The sequence below is a fragment of the Scleropages formosus genome, chromosome 8 (genome assembly GCF_900964775.1).
Source record: "Scleropages formosus chromosome 8, fSclFor1.1, whole genome shotgun sequence".
NCBI classification, from domain to species: domain Eukaryota; kingdom Metazoa; phylum Chordata; class Actinopteri; order Osteoglossiformes; family Osteoglossidae; genus Scleropages; species Scleropages formosus.
In genome coordinates, this window is record NC_041813.1 from 16,711,677 (window position 1) to 16,730,799 (window position 19,123).

At 47.3% G+C, this 19,123-nt stretch overlaps 1 protein-coding gene across 3 annotated transcripts in view; it reads left to right on the plus strand.

Annotated features, from left to right (window-relative positions):
* kcnt2b (potassium sodium-activated channel subfamily T member 2b) overlaps positions 1 to 15,692 on the plus strand; it is a 41,355-nt gene extending 25,663 nt beyond the window's left edge. The window contains exons 12-29 of one of the 3 annotated variants that reach the window (XM_029253990.1): positions 155 to 218; positions 901 to 1,009; positions 5,717 to 5,825; positions 7,563 to 7,715; positions 7,823 to 8,073; positions 8,211 to 8,252; positions 8,334 to 8,507; positions 8,724 to 8,863; positions 9,015 to 9,187; positions 10,327 to 10,398; positions 11,216 to 11,350; positions 11,671 to 11,782; positions 12,264 to 12,365; positions 12,598 to 12,681; positions 13,001 to 13,129; positions 13,216 to 13,555; positions 14,195 to 14,279; positions 15,124 to 15,692. In XM_029253990.1, the coding sequence (XP_029109823.1) occupies positions 155 to 218; positions 901 to 1,009; positions 5,717 to 5,825; positions 7,563 to 7,715; positions 7,823 to 8,073; positions 8,211 to 8,252; positions 8,334 to 8,507; positions 8,724 to 8,863; positions 9,015 to 9,187; positions 10,327 to 10,398; positions 11,216 to 11,350; positions 11,671 to 11,782; positions 12,264 to 12,365; positions 12,598 to 12,681; positions 13,001 to 13,129; positions 13,216 to 13,555; positions 14,195 to 14,279; positions 15,124 to 15,211 (2,362 nt within the window). In that variant the 3' untranslated portion in view covers positions 15,212 to 15,692. Of the gene's footprint in view, positions 1 to 154; positions 219 to 900; positions 1,010 to 5,716; positions 5,826 to 7,562; positions 7,716 to 7,822; positions 8,074 to 8,210; positions 8,253 to 8,333; positions 8,508 to 8,723; positions 8,864 to 9,014; positions 9,188 to 10,326; positions 10,399 to 11,215; positions 11,351 to 11,670; positions 11,783 to 12,263; positions 12,366 to 12,597; positions 12,682 to 13,000; positions 13,136 to 13,197; positions 13,556 to 14,194; positions 14,280 to 15,123 lie in introns of all 3 variants that reach the window. The other 2 variants (XM_029253991.1, XM_029253992.1) reach the window with 2 other exon arrangements.
* The last annotated feature ends 3,431 nt before the right edge of the window (positions 15,693 to 19,123 follow it).

Genomic DNA, 19,123 nt, shown 5'->3' on the forward strand with positions numbered 1-19,123 from the left:
GAGCCCTCTATACTTTAATCTGACTAACCCTGCCCTTTTTCTTCTCTTACTCATGCGCTGATATAATGTGCCATCGCTGCCCCTTCGATGGCTTGTCCTACCTGTCCATACCTGCCTTTGGTATGGCCTCGCCCACCCGCACTCTCGGCTACAGGATGGACGATGCAGAGGCCTGCTTTATCCTCAGCAACCGATTCGAAGTTGACCGCATCGCCGCTGTAGGTTGCCCGAGTCCGTTCCCTCTTTCCCACCCCCCGTTCCCTTGTCCCCTGCATGTTTCTACATCCCATTTTCTCAGTTTCTCTTGTCTGTCTTCTGTCCTCCAGCCCTTGTTTCACGGTTAAGTATGCGAGCTGGCACTCCTCGTCCTCCTCATTTAAGTTCTTCTCCTTCCTTCCTCCCTTGTGTTCTGTCTAATTCTCAGCCTCATAAAACCCAATACATTGTCACATGCCTAGAATGAGAAAATCAGATCATTAGAGCGGGCATGCATCAGTGAGTGAGAGTGCGAGACTTTGAATGTGCTTCGGTCCTGCTGTAGTTCCCTTGAGCAAGGTATTTACCTTGAGTTGCTCCAGTAAAATTTGCGCACCTTTGTAAATGGGTAAATCATTTTAAGAAGCTTTTTATACAAACTTGACACGCTTAAGTTGATTTGGAAAAAAAAAAAATCAGCTACATAAATAAATGTTAATGTTAGGATGGTAATTGAAGACTGGCAGTGATTTCTGTTGCGGTGATAGCCAATAGCAGTTATTGTGTTCCCCATGGGAACCAATAGGTATGGCTGTAGGTAATTCACAGCTTCTGTGGATATGATCATAGAAGACCATTGTTGACCAGGCCGTTGTTGTGGCTGTTGTTTCAGTTAAAGCAGCTCTGCCATTTTCATTGTCTCAGGATCATCAGACCATCCTGAGGGCTTGGGCGGTGAAGGACTTTGCACCCAACTGTCCCCTTTACGTCCAGATCCTCAAGCCTGAGAACAAATTCCATGTGAAGTTTGCAGGTCAGAGAAAAGTGGGAAACAAGCAAGTGTGTGTGTGTGTGTGTGTGTGTGTGTGTGTGTCTGTGGCTGCAATGAATTTGTTACATGCATGTTGTATATTTGCGTGAAACAGAGTGCAGTTCAATCCCCTCAGCCTGGAACAAATGAACCCCATTAGGTAAGGAACAGGTGTATATGCAAATAAACATACACACATACACACTAAGAAACAAACCCTAGAGCCATAATATCACAGGAGGTTGCTACCATTACTTCTTATAGCAATAAAAATAATTGGCTATAAGACAGAAAATATGGTTTCTAACTGATCTCTTACTTTTTTTTCTTTTCAGTTTATCTTTCTGTGCCTTAGAAGCCTCTTTGCTTTCTTTTCAAGATTTTTTGGCTAACGGATATTTGTTATATAAAGATATAAAGTTCACGAGATCACTGCCGATGTCTTTGGCTCTGTAAAGTGTGCCGATACCATGCCGTTAGTGGCTCTGTGTAGCGTTACTAATAAATGTTAGACGCTAGATGCTCTTCATTTGACTGCTACATTAAGGCTTTATTTACATGAACAGTGGTTTTTTCCAAGGTCATCCAGAGGTTCATACACTAGATTTAACCAGCAAACAGGTAGTCAGACTGACTACAACCTGTTGGGTTTGACATCAAGTGTGCATCTCTGTCCCAAAATTATACAAGTAGAGAAGCCACAGAATACAGAATAAAATACCTGCTGTGGATGCAAAGCGATCATGTGATGGACATACTGTAAATGTTTTTGTACCAGTCTATATGGTTTCATAAACTGCTATAGTGGTTTTTCCTGTTCCTGTTGCATAAGGGAAGTGTGTTACACTCGTATATGGGTTCCGTGTCCTTTGACGTGAAAAACTGATCTGATGGCCCGTGTGTGTGACAGCAACACGCAGTTACTCAGCCTGTGTATGAGAATTTCTATATCTTTGCAATTTCCACTGCTCCTCACTGTTCCTGTGCTGCAGTACCGGAGTTACAGGAGCACATGAATGGGAGCCCGACATGTGTTCCTCTGACCTCACAACGTGTTGTTAATAGCAGATAATTGTGTGATTTTTCACTGGGAAGATGTGCTGGAAGAGTGACAAGGACAGCTTATGGGTCTCCCCAGGGCTCTTGGGACACTTGGGGGATGGGATATGGTGACATTGCTGGCATTTGTAGAGCAACAGCATCAAGGAAAGAGTGGGAGGGAAGGGACCCGAAGTGCAGGTGTGTGATGTGTCCGCTGTGGTCTTGCGGTGCTCCTTCTGAGTCAGTCATCTCTCTTCCTTGTTAAAACTACCCGTTGGATGCTCAAGAGTGCATATCAGCCAAATTCAGTGGGGTTCACAATAACGAAAGCCTTCCTGCAAAACCACCCCCCTGCCACCCACATCCATGTGCCATGTTCCCCTCCTCCTCAGCAGGAGCAGTGCTGACAGTGCGAAGGAGCTGAAATGATCCTCTTTGACTTTTGCCATCGTGTTGTTAACCGTCCAGTGGTCACATAACGGCCAGGCCTTCTCAACCCTGGTTAAAGAAGCCCGAAAACACCTGTGCTGGTTTATTTATTTAATTTTGGACTTCTGGAGCAAGACTCGTACCACACCTGTATTCTTCATTACATACTTGTATCCCTTTGATTAGCATACCTCCAGCTGGGCCTTGTGTCTTGGTGGAGGACTGACAGCTGGAAAGTAGCATGATGATGGGCCTGGAGCTGCAGACCACCTGGGGCAATCGTGGGAACTTCTGCATTGCTGCTGCTTTGACTGGCAGCTGACAGCAGGGCTGCTGATGTGGTAACACTAGATGGGGAGCAGGTGGCACAGTGGTTAAAGCCATCGCCTTGCAATGACTCATATTTGAATCTACTCCATGCCGTAGTACCCTCAATCAAGGTACTTACCTTGTTCTGATATAGTGAAAATTACATAGCTGTATAAGTGAGTGAATCCGTGTAAGTACCTTAGTACTGTTGCTTTGGAAGAGTTGGTTTGGAGAAAAATGTCAAATGAAGTGAAAATGAATGATGGCTTTAGTTGTGCTAGACAATGACTGTGTGCCAGACCCAACCGGTAACATGTGTCTCCATGCTTGTTCAGTTTGTGGGTGTCCCTCCCAGCTCTTGCCAGATACCCCCCCCCATCCAAGTGCAGATTATATACGTCTGCCATGTGGAAAGTGTGTCAACAAACAAGACATTCACCTGCGTGAAGTTGCTTGCTTGTTTAATTAGCTGCGCATGGATAGTCCTGACCACATAATAAATCCTCACCAGGGAGATCGCAGAACGGTGCGATCACATCACACGCCTCCATTGATCATGGAGAGAAGAAAGAATGTGTAATGCGCTCTTGGAGGGGTGGAAGTCCTGATTAATCTAACTGTGCCCAGTTAGACCGCTTGGCTTGAGGTTGGGGGTATTGAAATGGTTTTGTTTGATATGGAGACATCTGCCGATATCTGCTGGCAAGGCCGTGTGTGAAAGGGTTGGGAGTGGAAATCAAGGGCTCCCAGGGGTTCAGGTTGCTGGAGGGGCTCTTAAGTTCTTTATTCTTTCACGGCCGAGCCATGTTGTTCTCCGCTTTATGACCTGTGCTTCCTCAAGCAACCCGCCAGGTGTGAAGCTAGATTAGCTGTCCTTTAAGCATAACTGCACCTGTCGGAGCTGAGCAATGAAGTCGATATTCCGATGCACATTTGCTTTCTTCACTTGGTGGTTCTTGTCTCACATGAGCATAGTAGGTTATATTTTAGCGTGGTTCTTCGCAAGCATGGGTGAGATACATGTTTTTGTTTCATCATTCCAAACAGGTCAAGGTGCCCCTCAATCTCCCATCCTTTCATAAAACACTCCCAACCGTCGCCAGTTTTATCCCTTTTATCACGCACAGTCCCATGGGAACTACGTAAATCTGCGTTCCCTTGATATCCTATGGGAACAGGCTGATACCGAAAGGGACGAAGTGCCTGGAATGTTGCGCTTTCTTGCATAGGCCGTTTCGGCAGTTAGACATTCTTAAATACTCCATTACAGAAGCATATAGGCATAGCAAAGCTTTAAAATCAAGTTTTCATTCCACAGACAGCAGGTAGCCCAATAGTTAGAACTGTTATTTTGCAGTCAAAAAATCCTGGGTATGAATCCAACCTAAAGCTGTAAGACCCGTGATCGAGGAACTTACTCTGCACAGAGATGGTAAAAATTACCCTGCTGTGTAAATGGTTGAATCAATTTACAGTATGTGGCTCAGTATTTAAATTGCTTTGGAGAAAAGTGTCAGATAAGTAAATAATGCACAAATTGAGATTAAACTATTCTGGCAAACCTGAGTAAATGAGGAAAATAATAAAAAGCCAACAGACCAGAAAGAGGGGATCCGGTGCTGCTGGAAGAAAGGTGCATTTTCCTCATTAGTGGAATTTAACAGCTCTGTTCGTGCACGCGCTGTGTGTCTTCGTGAAACAAACTTTGCACTTGTGTGTGTGTGTGTGAGAGAGAGAGAGAGAGAGAGAGAGAGAGAGAGAGAAAAATGGGTTCCAGAGATGAGAGCCCTTTTTGCAACAGCCCTAAAATAGCAGGATGGCCTGTCCACACACACCTGCATGAGGGGTGGCCCAAGAGAATGACGTGGTGACAATCGAATCGTGTTTTCCCACATGCACAGTGGTGCGGTGGCGACATGGACGCCACCATCTCACGGCGTAACAGCTCACAGGCTGCTGGGACTACCGCTTTGCCGGGTCTTTGTCCACTTAATTATCTCTTCTATTTATAGCAGTGCCCTCTCTAAAAAAAACAGCCTTTAAATGTATTTTGTGATGTTTCTATGATGCAGCTCCAATTTGCATGAACTCTTTACCATTACAGATTAATGAAGGAAGGATGTTTAAGATGAAATGTGCATATACAGCGTTTTAGGAGCTTCATTTCGTTGGATACATGCTTTTCCATGTCAGAGGTATGGTTTTTTTTTTTTTTTTTTCTCAGCATCTCCTGTGATTTCACTTAATCTCCTTGCTGTTAATACCTGCCTGTGCTAATTTCCTCTGAAACACGATCGCCGTGATATTCGAACCTTATGACCCACGGACGACCTCAGGGTCATGCCTCCTCCTTCTCCTTGGCTGATGCCTAGCAGCTCGTTCGCCGCGCCGCGTGGGACAGCCACATATGACTTGTCGCAAGTGGGCCTTGGCGCGTGCTGCTATCTAAATGTCACGTTTGATGTTACATAATCCTTTGTGAGCAGTTAAAAATAATGGTCCCTTTTGAACAACCGTGCGAGATCCGACAGCAGTCTGAGGAGCTGCCGCTTGAGTGACAGGCGGCGCTGTGAGGATGACAAATCGAACCCTTGACTCATAAATAAGACTGGTGTGTGTTATTTGTGTCGCTCTCACGTAGACAAACAAGCGCCTATTATAATTCACAGAGACAGCGGTTAAGTACCTACACAAAGGAAACACTTCTCCAGCAGACTTGCCACCAATGACATTAACATAAAAATGAGGCCTAATGTATACAAATTAACTTCAGATGTCAAAAACCGGCAATAATTATGTAAACGGTCCAATAGCAATGATAGATATTCTAATGGTGATGGAAAAATCCTCAACAGAAACTCGAGCAAATGAACGGCGTGAACTGTCCATTTGTGTGTGTCTCACTGCTGCCTGCCCTTCTTTCTTCCGCAGATCATGTGGTGTGTGAGGAGGAGTTCAAGTATGCTATGTTGGCCCTGAATTGTGTGTGTCCTGCCACCTCCACACTCATCACCCTTTTGATCCATTCATCTAGGGGACAGTAAGTGCATGCGTGTACACACACACACACACACACACACACACACACACACACACACACACACACACACAAAGTCAACTTTATTGTCACTTCCACAATGTGTTTAGAACATACATCGGCGTGAAATCGCATTTTTCCTGGGCCACGGTGTGACGTAGAGGACAGCATATACTATTACAGTACAATTCACAATAACTAACACACACATACACACAGTCTCTGAACCGCTTGTCCCATATGGGGTCACGGAGAACTGGCGCCTAACCCGGCAACTCAGGGTATAAGGCTGAAGGCGGAGGGACACGCCCAGGATGGGACGCCAGGCCATCACAAGGCACCCCAAGCGGGATTCGAACCCCAGACCCACCAGAGAGCAGGACCCAGTCCAACCCACTGTGCCACCGCGCCCCCACAATAACTAGCAACTAAACTAAAAACACTATGGAATAAAGTGCAGTGGTACACACACACACACACACACACACACACACACACATTTTCAGAACCGCTTGTCCCTTACGGGGTCACGGGGAACCGGAGCCTACCCGGCAACACAGGGCGTAAGGCCAGAGGGGGAAGGGGACACACCCAGGACGGGACGCCAGTCCGTCACAAGGCACCCCAAGTGGGACTCGAACCCCAGACCCACCGGACAGCAGGACTGCGGTCCAACCCACTGCGCCACCGCACCCCCATGCAGTGGTACAATAAATTGAAATGTAAACAGAACACACACTTGCTTATATAGCATTGTCTGTTCGGTGTTAAATCTGTCAGATTTTATCTGCCTCTCTTTCCTGTTCCCTCTAGGACAGCGCCTCTGGAGCCCTGGAGGCAAAATGCAGGTGCCTTCCAGCCCCTCAACAGGTCAGTGCCTCTCCAAGGGGGGCAAGAAACAGGTGGCAGGAAGCCTATGACTGGAGGGGTCATGTTGGCAATTAGTTATCCATGAAGATGAAGAGAAATAAAAAGGAGCCTAGCAACTAAGTGCTTTGCTCACACTTTTTATTGCGGATATCTCCTCATAGAAGTGTGTGTGTGTGTGTGTGTGTGTGTTGGGTGCAGTTTTCCTCCATTTGCACTGTGATAATTTCATACAACAGTAGCAGAAATAACAAGCGATGCCAACCCCTAAGAGTGCACACGTCCGCTCGTCCGCGCCACTCGCTTCCCGGCCGACTCGCCCTTGGCGGAGCTGTCAAAGCAGACCGGAGCGTGAGGCCTCTACGGGAATCCTGGATCCCTCAGTCTGCTGTTTAATGTTCTTCTGTTTGCAGGAAGCCTTTTTTCTCATCTCACCGATGTCTAACCCCCTCTCCTCATGTTGTCACTCACGGAAACAGACATCCCCAGCCACCCCCTCACACTCCGCTTCTGTGTGTCGCTACCTCTGACTAGAGCGAGGATTGCAGTAGGTGCATAGAAAGGTTGTAATCGCGGCCTCCCGTGGAAGTTCAAACGGAAACCGATGCCCAGGCTGTCACTTGAACGCTACGCAAAATCGGATATCTCGAGAGTCTCCCTGTTCCGGTGCGTTAAAGGTTTCCACAGTGATGCTCTAACATCACTGCACACTGGTGTTTCATTGTGGATCGGGGCTTCAAAAGGCATGTTTGACAGATGTTCCCGAAAGGTTAACCGAAACACGAGCCTCTAATAGCTGTTTCTGGGGAAATGAAGGGAAATTGACATTTGCTCTTGACATTTTCCCTCTCGTTGCCAATCCATCGCTGTTAGGGAGGGCGTGGCCAGCTCCACGGACCAATGGCAGCGCACCTACCGTCGCTGCTCAGCCAATGAGGTGCATCACATCCGCCTGGAGGAGAGCAAATTTTTCGGGGAGTACCAGGGCAAGAGCTTCACCTTCACCTCCTTCCATGTACAGAAGAAGTGAGTGAATTTTCAACCTTACCTCCTATGTACATACGTACATACACGCACACGCACACAAACAAACATATATTAATCTCTTCCCACCTATCCTTTATCTGGTGCAGGTACGGAGTTTGTTTGATTGGAGTGCGCAGACTAGACACTGCCAACATCCTGTTGAACCCCGGACCATGTCACATAATGGCTGCCTCCGACACCTGCTTTTACATCAACGTCTCCAAGGAGGAGAATTCTGCCTTTGTCCGGGGCCACCGAGAGTCTCTGAGGGGCCCTGGGAAAGGGGCGGACAGCGCACCCCAGAACATCTACCATGGGCTGACACGCCTGCCCGTCCACAGCATCATTGCCAGCATGGGTCAGTTCCTCCCACTGCCGCCGCGGTCCTTAAACTCCGTAGCTACAATACGTTCAAGGCCTTGTGGCGGCTTCATATTGTCAAGCATACTTGCTGTTTACCCCTTCACACCATCCACTGTCTTCCACCCCTTACAGGCACCGTTGCCATTGACCTCCATGACTCCAGTGACAGCAGTGATGGAGCTGGGGGCGGAGCTAGAGGCGGAGTTACCACAGGGAGCGGTGGCAGCGGAGGCGGGGATGGGGGTGGGGCCAAACCAATTGTCGGCGGGGGGAACACACTGACCCTTCCCGCCACAGCAGACTCCACCCAGCAAAGACGGCACAGCATCGCCCCAGTTCTGGACCTGGGGGAAGTCAACGGCCCCACTTTCGATTTGCTGGGGGACCAGTCCGATGATGAGGCGGGGGAAGATGGAGAAGAAGGAGGAAGTGCAGGCCACTCTAGCCCATACTGGGGGGGACACTGCGAGTAAGTACCAGTGAGTAGGAATTCTGGGTAACTGAGTTGGGTTAATGCCTGAGTACCATGTAGTAGGATTGCAGGTGACTATTTCTGGGAGGTGGTAATAAGGGAGATGGGGACAGCTGATTATATTTTTAATTTTAAGGTCAATGTCGAAGATATTCTTTCTCAGGTTCGTTGAGTATTCAAGGGTGACCTGCTGTCTCTGTCTGCAAGGTGGGTGAAAGGGTACCCTCTCAACTCGCCCTACATTGGCAGCTCACCCACTCTCTGCCACCTCCTGCAGGAGAAGGTGCCCTTCTGCTGCCTTCGACTAGACAAGGTGAGAGATCGCCAGCCAACCTGCCTGGAGTTCAAACTCCGGCTCCATCGTTATAAACGCCACCTCCTGCATTTAGTCCCTCCTCCACAAGAACGGTCTACTTTCTGTCTTCTTTGCTCCCACTTCTTTTAATTGTTCTCTCTCCTTCCAGGCTTGTCACCACTCCCCTTGTGAGGATGCCCGCTCCTATGGGTTCAAGAACAAACTCATCATTGTTTCTGCAGAGAGTGCAGGGAATGGCCTCTATAACTTCATCGTCCCGTTGCGGGCATACTACCGGCCCAAGAAGGAGCTCAACCCCATTGTACTACTGCTGGAGAACTCGTGAGTCTCTGGCAGGGGGTAGGGCTGCATGTAATGGTCTTCGGAGAGGAAAATCTGTGTCCACATTAGGCACAGATAGGTTTTGTCATATGTTTAATAATGTCCTAAGAAACATTTTTGCTTGCAGGTCTTTAATCCTCAAACCATGTTATCAAACCAAAACTGCTTAAGCTTGTAAAGGTTTAATAAAGGTGTGAAAGATGAGTTATTAGTTGTGAGTCGTAATTACAGTAGCTCCCACCTTGAGCCTAGAAGCTGTCAAACTGTATTATTGAGTTTTTTTCCATTTACACTTGTTGCTTGCAGTCCTGTCACCGCTTCTGTTGATGCCCACCATCCAACTCCGTTTCCCTTGCTGCTTCGGTTCACTCTCCATTTCCACGGAGTTCCGTCTCCATATCCATTGACTACTTACATTTACATTTACATTTATTCGTTTAGCAGACGCTTTTCTCCAAAGTGGCGTACATCTCATAGAAAACACAATTTGTGCATTACATTAGGAGAAAGAGAGACATAGTTGCAGACAAGAGATTTTTAATGGCACGAGTAGCAGCGTAAAACTTTCAGCGTATCGACGATTTCTGATCACATACTTATCTCCCATCACTGTTTCCGCTGGTTGCAGGCCACTCATTTACATTTACTGCATTTATTAGTTCATGAGATGCTTTTCTCCAAAGCGACAAACAACTTGGAGTAAACGAAATTTAATTTCACCAATAAAGACATACAGATGTATGCATGCAGGTGTGCAATTCTCAATAACCAATTTGTCCAATACCACCTCTTTTACCACCATGCATTGCATTAGTAGTTGCATACAGAATTGATTATTGGTTGCTCACCTAGTATTACCATTGCCGTTGGTTACTGACTGTCTCTCTCCATTCCAATTGATTACTCATCAAACATTGAGATTTCCATCAGTTGCTGAGGTCCATATTCTGCTCACGTCACAACACTGTTTTCAGATGTTTCAGGCTCTCTGTCTAAATTTCCACTGTTTACTCACCTTCCATCAGCATTTCCACTGGTCAGTGGTCGTCCTCCCCCGCCTCTATTTCCTCTGTTGTTTGATTTTGCGAGTGCTATTTTCAGGTCCGAACTCTCCCCTCTCCTTGCTGCTCTTCCCCCAGACCTGAGGCCGATTTCCTAGAGGCCATCTGTTGGTTCCCCATGGTCTTCTACACAGTGGGCTCCATTGACAAGTGAGAGATCAAAAGTCATTACCCCAACACACCCCTCACCATGTATGAGAACCTGACTGAGAACTGCAGCCATCCACAACCAAATTTAATGGCTCTATCCATTGTATAGTATTACATGTGATATAATAATAGTCATTAAAATAACAATGTTAATTGTTATTATTGAGTTAAACAAAGAAAAATGTGGAAACTAGTTCATCTTGGTGCTTCGTATTTCTCAGAATTTAATTAAACGAAGACACTTGAGATCTGTCTCTATTGTGCAGGATATTGGAGCGAACGCTAGTTTTTCACCCCCCGCCGCTTCTCCCCATTAACCAGATCTAATTCACGCAATTACAATTGCTTCATTTTGCTTTGTAACACGTTGTTGCGATGCCCTTATGGAGATTCTTCTCACATTTCCACGTTTCTGCTCCTGCAACAGTTTGAGTCCATTGATCTTGGGTCCATGAAATTAATCCTGATCCTTGTTCTTTCTAAAAACTTAAACTCTTGGCTGAAGTGGCCGTTTCTCTAATTTAGGCTCATCTCTAAGTACGGAGGCTGGTTACATCGTGGCTAAGAAGTCGACCCAGACTTGTACTCTCAAGCCTGCCACATCAAGTTCTGTACATTTCTAGAGTTAAAACTGAACCTGAATTTCTCTAGTTTAATCAAGCTGTCAATAAGATTAGAAGCATCACGTTGGCAGTTGTATAACAGGAATAATAATAATAACAGGAGCTGGAAAAGCAGTATTTATTCATCTTGGTGAAGACTGAACACCCCATCACTGCCCTCTCCCCTCTGTGTTTGCTTTGCCACTCACTTCCAGCCTGGACAGCCTTCTCCGCTGTGGCATCACGTTTGCCGACACCATGGTTGTAGTGGACAAAGAGAGCTCCATGATTGCCGAGGAGGACTACATGGCTGACGCCAAGACCATTGTCAATGTCCAGACCCTCTTTAGGTGATTGTCCTGTTAGGGTTGACCTTGCATTTACTGAGGCACGTTCCGTTGACACCCCGTGTGTTATTTAGTGCATGCTGACTCATCATTTGCCAGTTTCAGTCATTGTCCTTTGTCACTAAATGCTATGGTTACGCATTTTTTTCTTTCCTGCGTGAAGCTAATACATTCAAAATAAAGACCACTGGAATGTCTCCATGTGGTATGTGTTGCAGATGATGAGATTGTGTGGTGTGTGTTTGAGAAAGAGGGCGGCAGCAGCGTTTCCACCGGTTCCGCTGAAGTATGTGCTAACTGTGCCCCCCCACCTACCCCCACAGGTTGTTCCCAGCGCTCAGCATCATCACCGAGCTGACCCACCCTGCCAACATGCGCTTTATGCAGTTCAAGGTGAAGGATCACAATTCGCTGGCTCTCTCCAGACTGGAGAAGGTGAGGCTCCCCTGGCAGTAACAGTTAGGGTGGGGTCAGCACTGACAACATTGTCAGGCTCGGTGCCACATGCCATCAGTGAGCTCCAAAAGTCTGTTTCTCACTTATAACGGTAATACGAACCGAGGCTCAACGGTGAACAACCCAGCACACGAATGTGCGTGGAATAAGTACTTCATCTGAAGTGAAGGGAAGTAATGAAGATGTATGACTCTGTGACAAACATCAAACAAGAAAAGTGGCCTATTAATCTGACACCAGCTGTCTGTTCGGCTGCATCACAAACAACATCCCTGCTCGTTTTACAGCAGATATGCTTATTAAATCATATCTGACATGATTTTCACCCATTGCATATTTTCTGCAGCTTTTGTCAACGTTCAGCACTTCTGTCTGAGGGTACCTTTGCTACAGTGCAAAAGTGGGGCTCATTTCTCATCTCATCCCTCGATCTCTGCCTCATCACACACCTTTCCCACAGAAGGAGCGAGAGAAAGGCTCCAATCTGGTCTTCATGTTCCGTCTGCCCTTCGCCGCAGGGAAGGTCTTCAGCGTGAGCATGTTGGATACCCTATTGTACCAGGTAAATTTAACCCACGCGCTATCCTGGTTTACACCGGGCTAAGAGCCGCTCATCCTCTCCTCGTTGCTCAGCTTCTGTGTGACAAAGAGCCAACATTACACGTAACAAGAGAATTTTTCAGTTTTCTTGGTCTGCACCTCAAGTGCAAATTTTCTCCACTTGGCTTGCCAAATGCTGGTGTATGTGACCCATTCCTTGTGTGCTTCTCGGTGCATGTGTGTCTTTCCACTAGTCCTTTGTGAAGGACTACATGATCTCCATCACAAGGCTGTTTCTCGGACTTGACTCCACACCCGGGTCAGGCTTCCTGTGTGCCGTAAGTACTCATACACACACACACACACGTGAGTTTTCCTTATCAACTAAAGAGTAACGCACAAACATCGTTCAAAGCAAGTTTCACAAAGTCACAGCGAATAATTGCAGAGAAATGAGTTTAATAGATTTTCGTGCTGCAAGGGGCATTGCTGGTGAAGAAAGTCAATAAGAGCATTGTAAGTATACTGGTGATAGTGATGAATGACAGCAACAGCTTGAAGCTGACATCATTAACTCGGTATTGTGGTGGGGGACTGCAGCGATGCTGGGTATTTTGGAGGGGGAACAACGATGATTATGATCAGTGTGTCTGGCAGATGAAGATCACTGAAGAGGACTTGTGGATCCGCACCTATGGCCGACTGTACCAGAAGCTCTGCTCCTCTACTGGGGACATCCCCATCGGCATCTATCGAACCGAGTCCCGTGCGCTGCCTGCCTCGGAGGTACGTGCACATACACACGCCACACTGCCCACATGCACACACCTGCGTCCGATGTTCTAACACATTAGAGGTGCGATGTTCCCCAGTCCCAGGTGTCCATCAGCGTAGAGGACTGCGAGGACACCCGCGAGGGCCATGAGCCCCTCCTGTGCCGAGCCGCTCCCCATCGCAACTCGACATCATCTGAACCACCCACCTCCTCCTCCTCCTCAGACCATCCGCTCCTGCGCCGCAAGAGCATGCAGTGGGCACGGCGGCTGAGCCGTAAGGGGGGACGGGGCCCAACAGGGGCCAAAGGCCCCGGGAGCGCTGCCGAGCGCATCAGTCAACAGCGGCTCACGCTCTTCCGCCGCTCCGAGAGGCAGGAGCTTAACTCCCTGGTCCGCACTCGAATGAAGCACCTGGGCCTGTCGCCATCTGGATACAGTGAGTGTGTGCGCTTGTGTACGTGTGAGTATATGTAACTGGTAGCATAGTGGTTACCTGGATCCAAAAGTTGCGGGTTCAAATCCCACCTCCAGCTGTAGTACTCTTGAGCAAGGTACTTACTCTAAATTGCTTCAGTAAAATTACCCAGCTGTATAAATGGGTAAATAATTGTAAGTAGCTAAACAGTGTAAGTTGCTTTGGAGAAAAGCATCAGCTAAATGAATAAATATAAATATGCTTGACATTATGTGGATGAGCAATCGTGTTTGCTAGTCTCGCTGCTGCCCCCTACAGGCTGCTAAATGTCTGACCGTCTCCTAGGACACTATGTGGGCTGAGTCTGGTGGCTCAGCTCTACTTAAGCGTTTGCCTGTTTGTGTTTCCTCGACATTTTTTTCCGTTTGAGTTTGTCAAGAACGTGTTTGTGTCCATCAGGTAAGTTTGCAAAAATTTTTTCTGCTGCATGGATTTTAGAAAAAAAGATGAACTCTGCTTTTTTTTTGGAATCTCCTGCATTCATGCATTGTTTATGGTCCATGTTTTGGGCACTTTTTCCCCGTGTTGCTGTTGTTAAATTCGTTCTTGGCCTCTGCTGGCACTCTGACTGTGTCCCATGCTGTGCTGTCTTACTTCCAGATGGGATGACAGACCAGGCTAACACGCTGTCATACATTCTGATCAACCCGTTTCCTGACACTCGACTGGAGCTTCATGACATCGTGTAAGTACATGAGTGCAACGTCCCATCACTTTTCATAATTTACTTCTTATTTATTTACATTTTTTTTGTATTTATACTACTATTTATACTCTCATGTTTGCATACTGGGGGTGTGGTGGTGCAGTGGGTTGGACCACGGTACTGCTCTCCGGTGGGTCTGGGGTTCGAGTCCCGCTTGGGGTGCCTTGTGATGGACTGGTGTCCTGTCCTGGGTGTGTCCCCTCCCCCTCTGGCCTTATGCCCTGTGTTACTGGGTAGGCTCTGGTTCCCTGCAACCCTGTATGGGACAAGTGGTTCTGAAAGTGTGTGTGTGTGTGTGTGTGTGTGTGTGTGTGTGTGTGTGTGTGTGTGTGTGTGTGTGTGTGTGTGTGTGTGTGTTTGCATACTCCTGCACTTTGTATGAATCCCACACACACATTGTCTGAAACCACTTGTCCCAAGTGGGGTTGCAGCGACCCAGAGCCTAACCCGGCAACACAGGGCGCAAGGCTAGAGGGGGAGGGGATGCATCCAGGATGGGACTCCAGTCCATTGCAAGGCACCCCAAGTAGGACTCAAACTCCCAGAGAGCAGGACCCAGCCAAGCCTGCTGTGCCACTGCACACCCCCTTATTCTTTAAATATGTGATTTATTTATTCTCTAATTCTTTGTCAGCTGTTTGTTGTCTAAATACTGGAAGCATCTAGAACCACAGCAAATTCCTCGTGTACATCAGCACGCTTGGTCAACAAAACTCATTCCGATTCTGATGAAGCATAGAGGGTGTGTACCGGCTATGTAGCGGCTCTGTACGATGCCATCGATGAACGGAATAACCCTGTGGCTCCCCTCCTTCCCCTGCAGGTATCTGATCCGACCCGACCCCCTGTCTCAGATGCCGAACCGGAGCAGCGCTCGAAACGCAGGCCGATCGGACAGCACCCACCTGTGAGGAGGAGTTCGCAGAAACCTGGAAACGAGCATGGCAACAGAAGGTGGGAGGGACCACTGAATGGGACTCGGGAGGAGAAGCAAAGAGCAACGCACAACACAGGACTGGTGGCACTTTGCATTAAAACTGTTTTGCGCCTCATGTAAAACCTGCGAACTGCTGGTTTTCGTGAGTTTTTAATGGAACGAACGTTCTCTTTGCCTGGTATTTACTCGCTCTCCTGAATAATGGACTCTTATTCTGACTTAACGGCGCTAAAAATGGTGAGCGAGAGGTATGCTGAAAGCTGATCACTGCCTTTGACATCCGCACTGCCAGTCGAACCCACCGCCAAAAAGGTCCACGCTGGGCGGACGTTCTTTTGTCCCGAGCATGAATTTTGATAGACCTCCCAGGGACAATGCACTCCCAAGGACAGGGAAACTCCAGTTGCATTGCTCCCGGGGCCACCTCCATAGCCAGACCGGTTCTCCCGCTTTCTTCCACCTCCACCAAGTCAAGCCTGACCAGTTCTCCTGTTGTGGGCAGAGAGACGTGAACATGAGGTGAGACTGGAGTTTTTTTTTTGGTGATCTGCGAATGCTTGGCTGCGCTTGCACTGCTCTTCTGGATTCTCACGGCGCTACCAACTTCAGCTAATAAAAAATGAATGATAAAATGGCAAACTGTGTTTTTTTTTTTTTTTTTTTTTTTTTTTGTAAGAAGTGGACAGACAAGCTCTTGGCAACCCCAGTAGTAGACTAGATCACGTACTCACTAAAATGGACTCTTCCATGTAGGAGGAGACAAATGCGGCCATACCTCTCAAGATCATGTGACTGCTAATTGGCAACAGGAAACTTAGAAGAATTTATGGGATTAAATGCTGCAATCTTAATTTAAAATAGCTGTGCATGTGGAAATGGATTTAAATGTAAGTTCTGAATAATAAAAGAGACACAGTTGCTGAAGCTGCTTGTCCCAAGCGGGGTCGTGGCAAGCTGGAGCCTAACCCGGCATCACAGGGTGTAGGGGGGCACACCCAGGACGGGATGCCAGTCCATCACAAGGCACCCCAAGCAGGACTCGAACCCCAGACCTACCAGAGACCAGGACCCAGCCAAACCTGCTGCGCCGCTGCACCACCACACCCCCCTTTTTGGATGATAAGCGAATACTGAATTAATCTAGCAATAAGTGAAGTGAAGGTAATGGGGTGGGATGCAAGCCGTGTGCTCTGAATTCCCAGCATGAGACATTCACCAACATGACTTTTTGTAAATGTTTGGAAGAGAGAGAAGTTACGAAGAGTGTGCAGCGGGAGTGTAGCCCTACCCAATGTGCATGCACGCACATGCACACACAGGCACTGATTCCACCCCGAGCGCAGCTACTTGTTCATCGTTGTTCGATATCCTACAAACTTTGCCCCAGTGATCCATGCTTTAGGCACTGTGTCATTTTCAGGGTCAGTTTAACTACAACTGGACCTAAAGCTCTGCTTAATTGCCTTCAATCATTAACACGGTTTTATTGTTTCGGCAACGCTGCCAAAATTTTTCCGCAAATCAAGCGGTAAAACAGGAGATTTGATTTCTTGCCCTTTATTCCCCTGCAGAGGTAGTTAGATGAACCGGTCCAGGTTGTGCTGAATTTTGACAGAGGTTCAGGACTTCCATGGCTTAATGTGCCATGGCTTAAGTGCAGCATTGGGGGAATGCTTTTGTCGTTAATTTTATGAATTTTTTGGATCATTTCATCCTAATTTTAAGATGCCCCCCAGGCATCATTTTGACTTCTGATAAACGGTGACCTCCAGTTTCATTTCCCCTGGTTCTAAATCCACCATAAACCGACTTTGTGTCTGTTGTACACTATGCAGATCTTTGCATGAGCACCTTTCTGGACCCAGAAAGGTATTCGTCATGGCTGGCATGGGGTATATTTGCTAAGTTACACCTCAGCTGTAACACACACACACACACACACACACACGCGCTTGGAGAGACTCAGTGCCTGGATTGCGTCGCCTCCCTTTTTCAACAATGGGAATGTTTACTTTCAGAAATGTGATCCAACAGCCCACGCAGAGCTATCTGGACATGTAATCAGAGCTGTCAAGTGATGGGAACTGGATTTTATACAGATGTCACGATATTTTGCACAGATGAAATCCAGCTAGGTTCATGTATGATCTGATACGTTACACTTTGTCAGGTATAAGTATAGACTTCAGTGGAACTGTTGGCCTTCCAGCCGCTCACATCTGAGGTGAACTCTGCAAATTCCTTGCGCTGGGGCTTTTTCTTGGTGCCAATGGATGGTGGTGTCCCTGTTGGCTGGCTGCCATGTTAACATGCTGTATCGCTGCATGGTCAAATTTCCTGATGCATGGAGAGCACCTGCTCCACCACCTCCATGACAGAACAACTAGGACATTCTTCTTCCAATCTGAGGCCTATCATGCACACAGCTATGCACTGTGTTTAAGCACATTGGTTGTCGCTGGACCCCCTGTGCTCCTCATAAGCCTTTTAGCTTTGCCTCTCATGGTCCTGCTGGCCTGTTTAAGCAAAGTCATGGTCTGGTCTGCTCTCAGTGCAGGTGTCCACCATGCGTGGCTCGTTTGTTGCAGCTTCGTTCCTTTGACTCTTCTGGTGCGGAATTCCAGCGTTTGACCATCGCATGAAGATTGTTTAGCAGTGAATCTAACGCTACGGTCTCGCAGCGCTTGGGTGGTAAGAGAGGACGTGGGTTCCATCCTCACTCAGTTGTGCGGAGGTTGCATGTTCTTGTGTCTGTGTGGGTTTCCACCAGGTGCTCTGGTTTCCTCCCACACTCCAAAGACCTGCTGGTCAAGTTCTCCCTGGTGTGCGAGTGACAGAGAGAGTGTTCCACTGATGTATGGATGAGTGACCCATTGTAAGTAGTGTATCCTGCAGTGTAAGTCACTTGGTGGATAAGGTGTGTGGGCTCATAACACTACATAGAGTTCATTGGAAGTCGCTTTGGAGAAAAGCTTCTGCTAAACGAATAAATGTAAACCCTAGAGGACAGCTTGCATTTTCGCTGACACGAACTGATCTTACAGTTCATTTAGTATTGATATTGCGTTATTATTCAACTGTCTTTTTTGTCCTTTTCAGGGTCGGAATTGATTCTGTGAATTGCTCTTTGTGTTTGCTGCAGCAGAGACAGTAGCATAAAGCACACATTCATGGTGAAAAGCAAGAAACACGCCCTGAAAACAGGAGTCACTCTAATCTCCTGCCTCCTCCTTCCTGAGACAAAAGGAATGTTTGTTTAGAGTCAGATACTGAGTTTAAGGAACAATAGAGCAGCGCCATGACATTCAAGCACTTGGGCGGCGCAGTGGGGCAGTGAGTAGCGCCGCTGTCTCACAGCACCTGGGTGGTGTCAAAGGACGTGAGTTTGATCCCTGCTCAGCCTGTGTGGAGTTCTCATGTTCTCCTCGTGTCTGTGTGGGTTTCCTCCAGGTGCTCTGGTTTCCTCCCACACTCCAAAGACATGCTCTTCAGGTTCCCCCATAGCGTGTGAGTGAGAGAGAGAGTGTGTTCCACTGATGCATGGATGAGTGAGCCAGTGTATGTAGTGTATCTAGCAGTGTAAGTCACCATGGTGAATAAGGTATGTGGGCTGATAACACTATATAGAGTTAATTGGTAGTCGCTTTAGAGAAAAGTGTCTGCTAAATAAATAAATGTAAGCTCTTATTGCATCAGCTGCAGGATGCATACAGGTGTTTGTGGTGCACCAGAAATCAACACTGATTTATGCAATAATTTTTTTTTTTGTGTTGTCATTGGAGAAGAATCACATGAGACCTGTGACACAGTAAACACAGGGACCATGAACCTCTGTGTGTCAATCTCTGCTTATCCAGCATGTCAGTTTGATTGTTTCCTTGGTAAC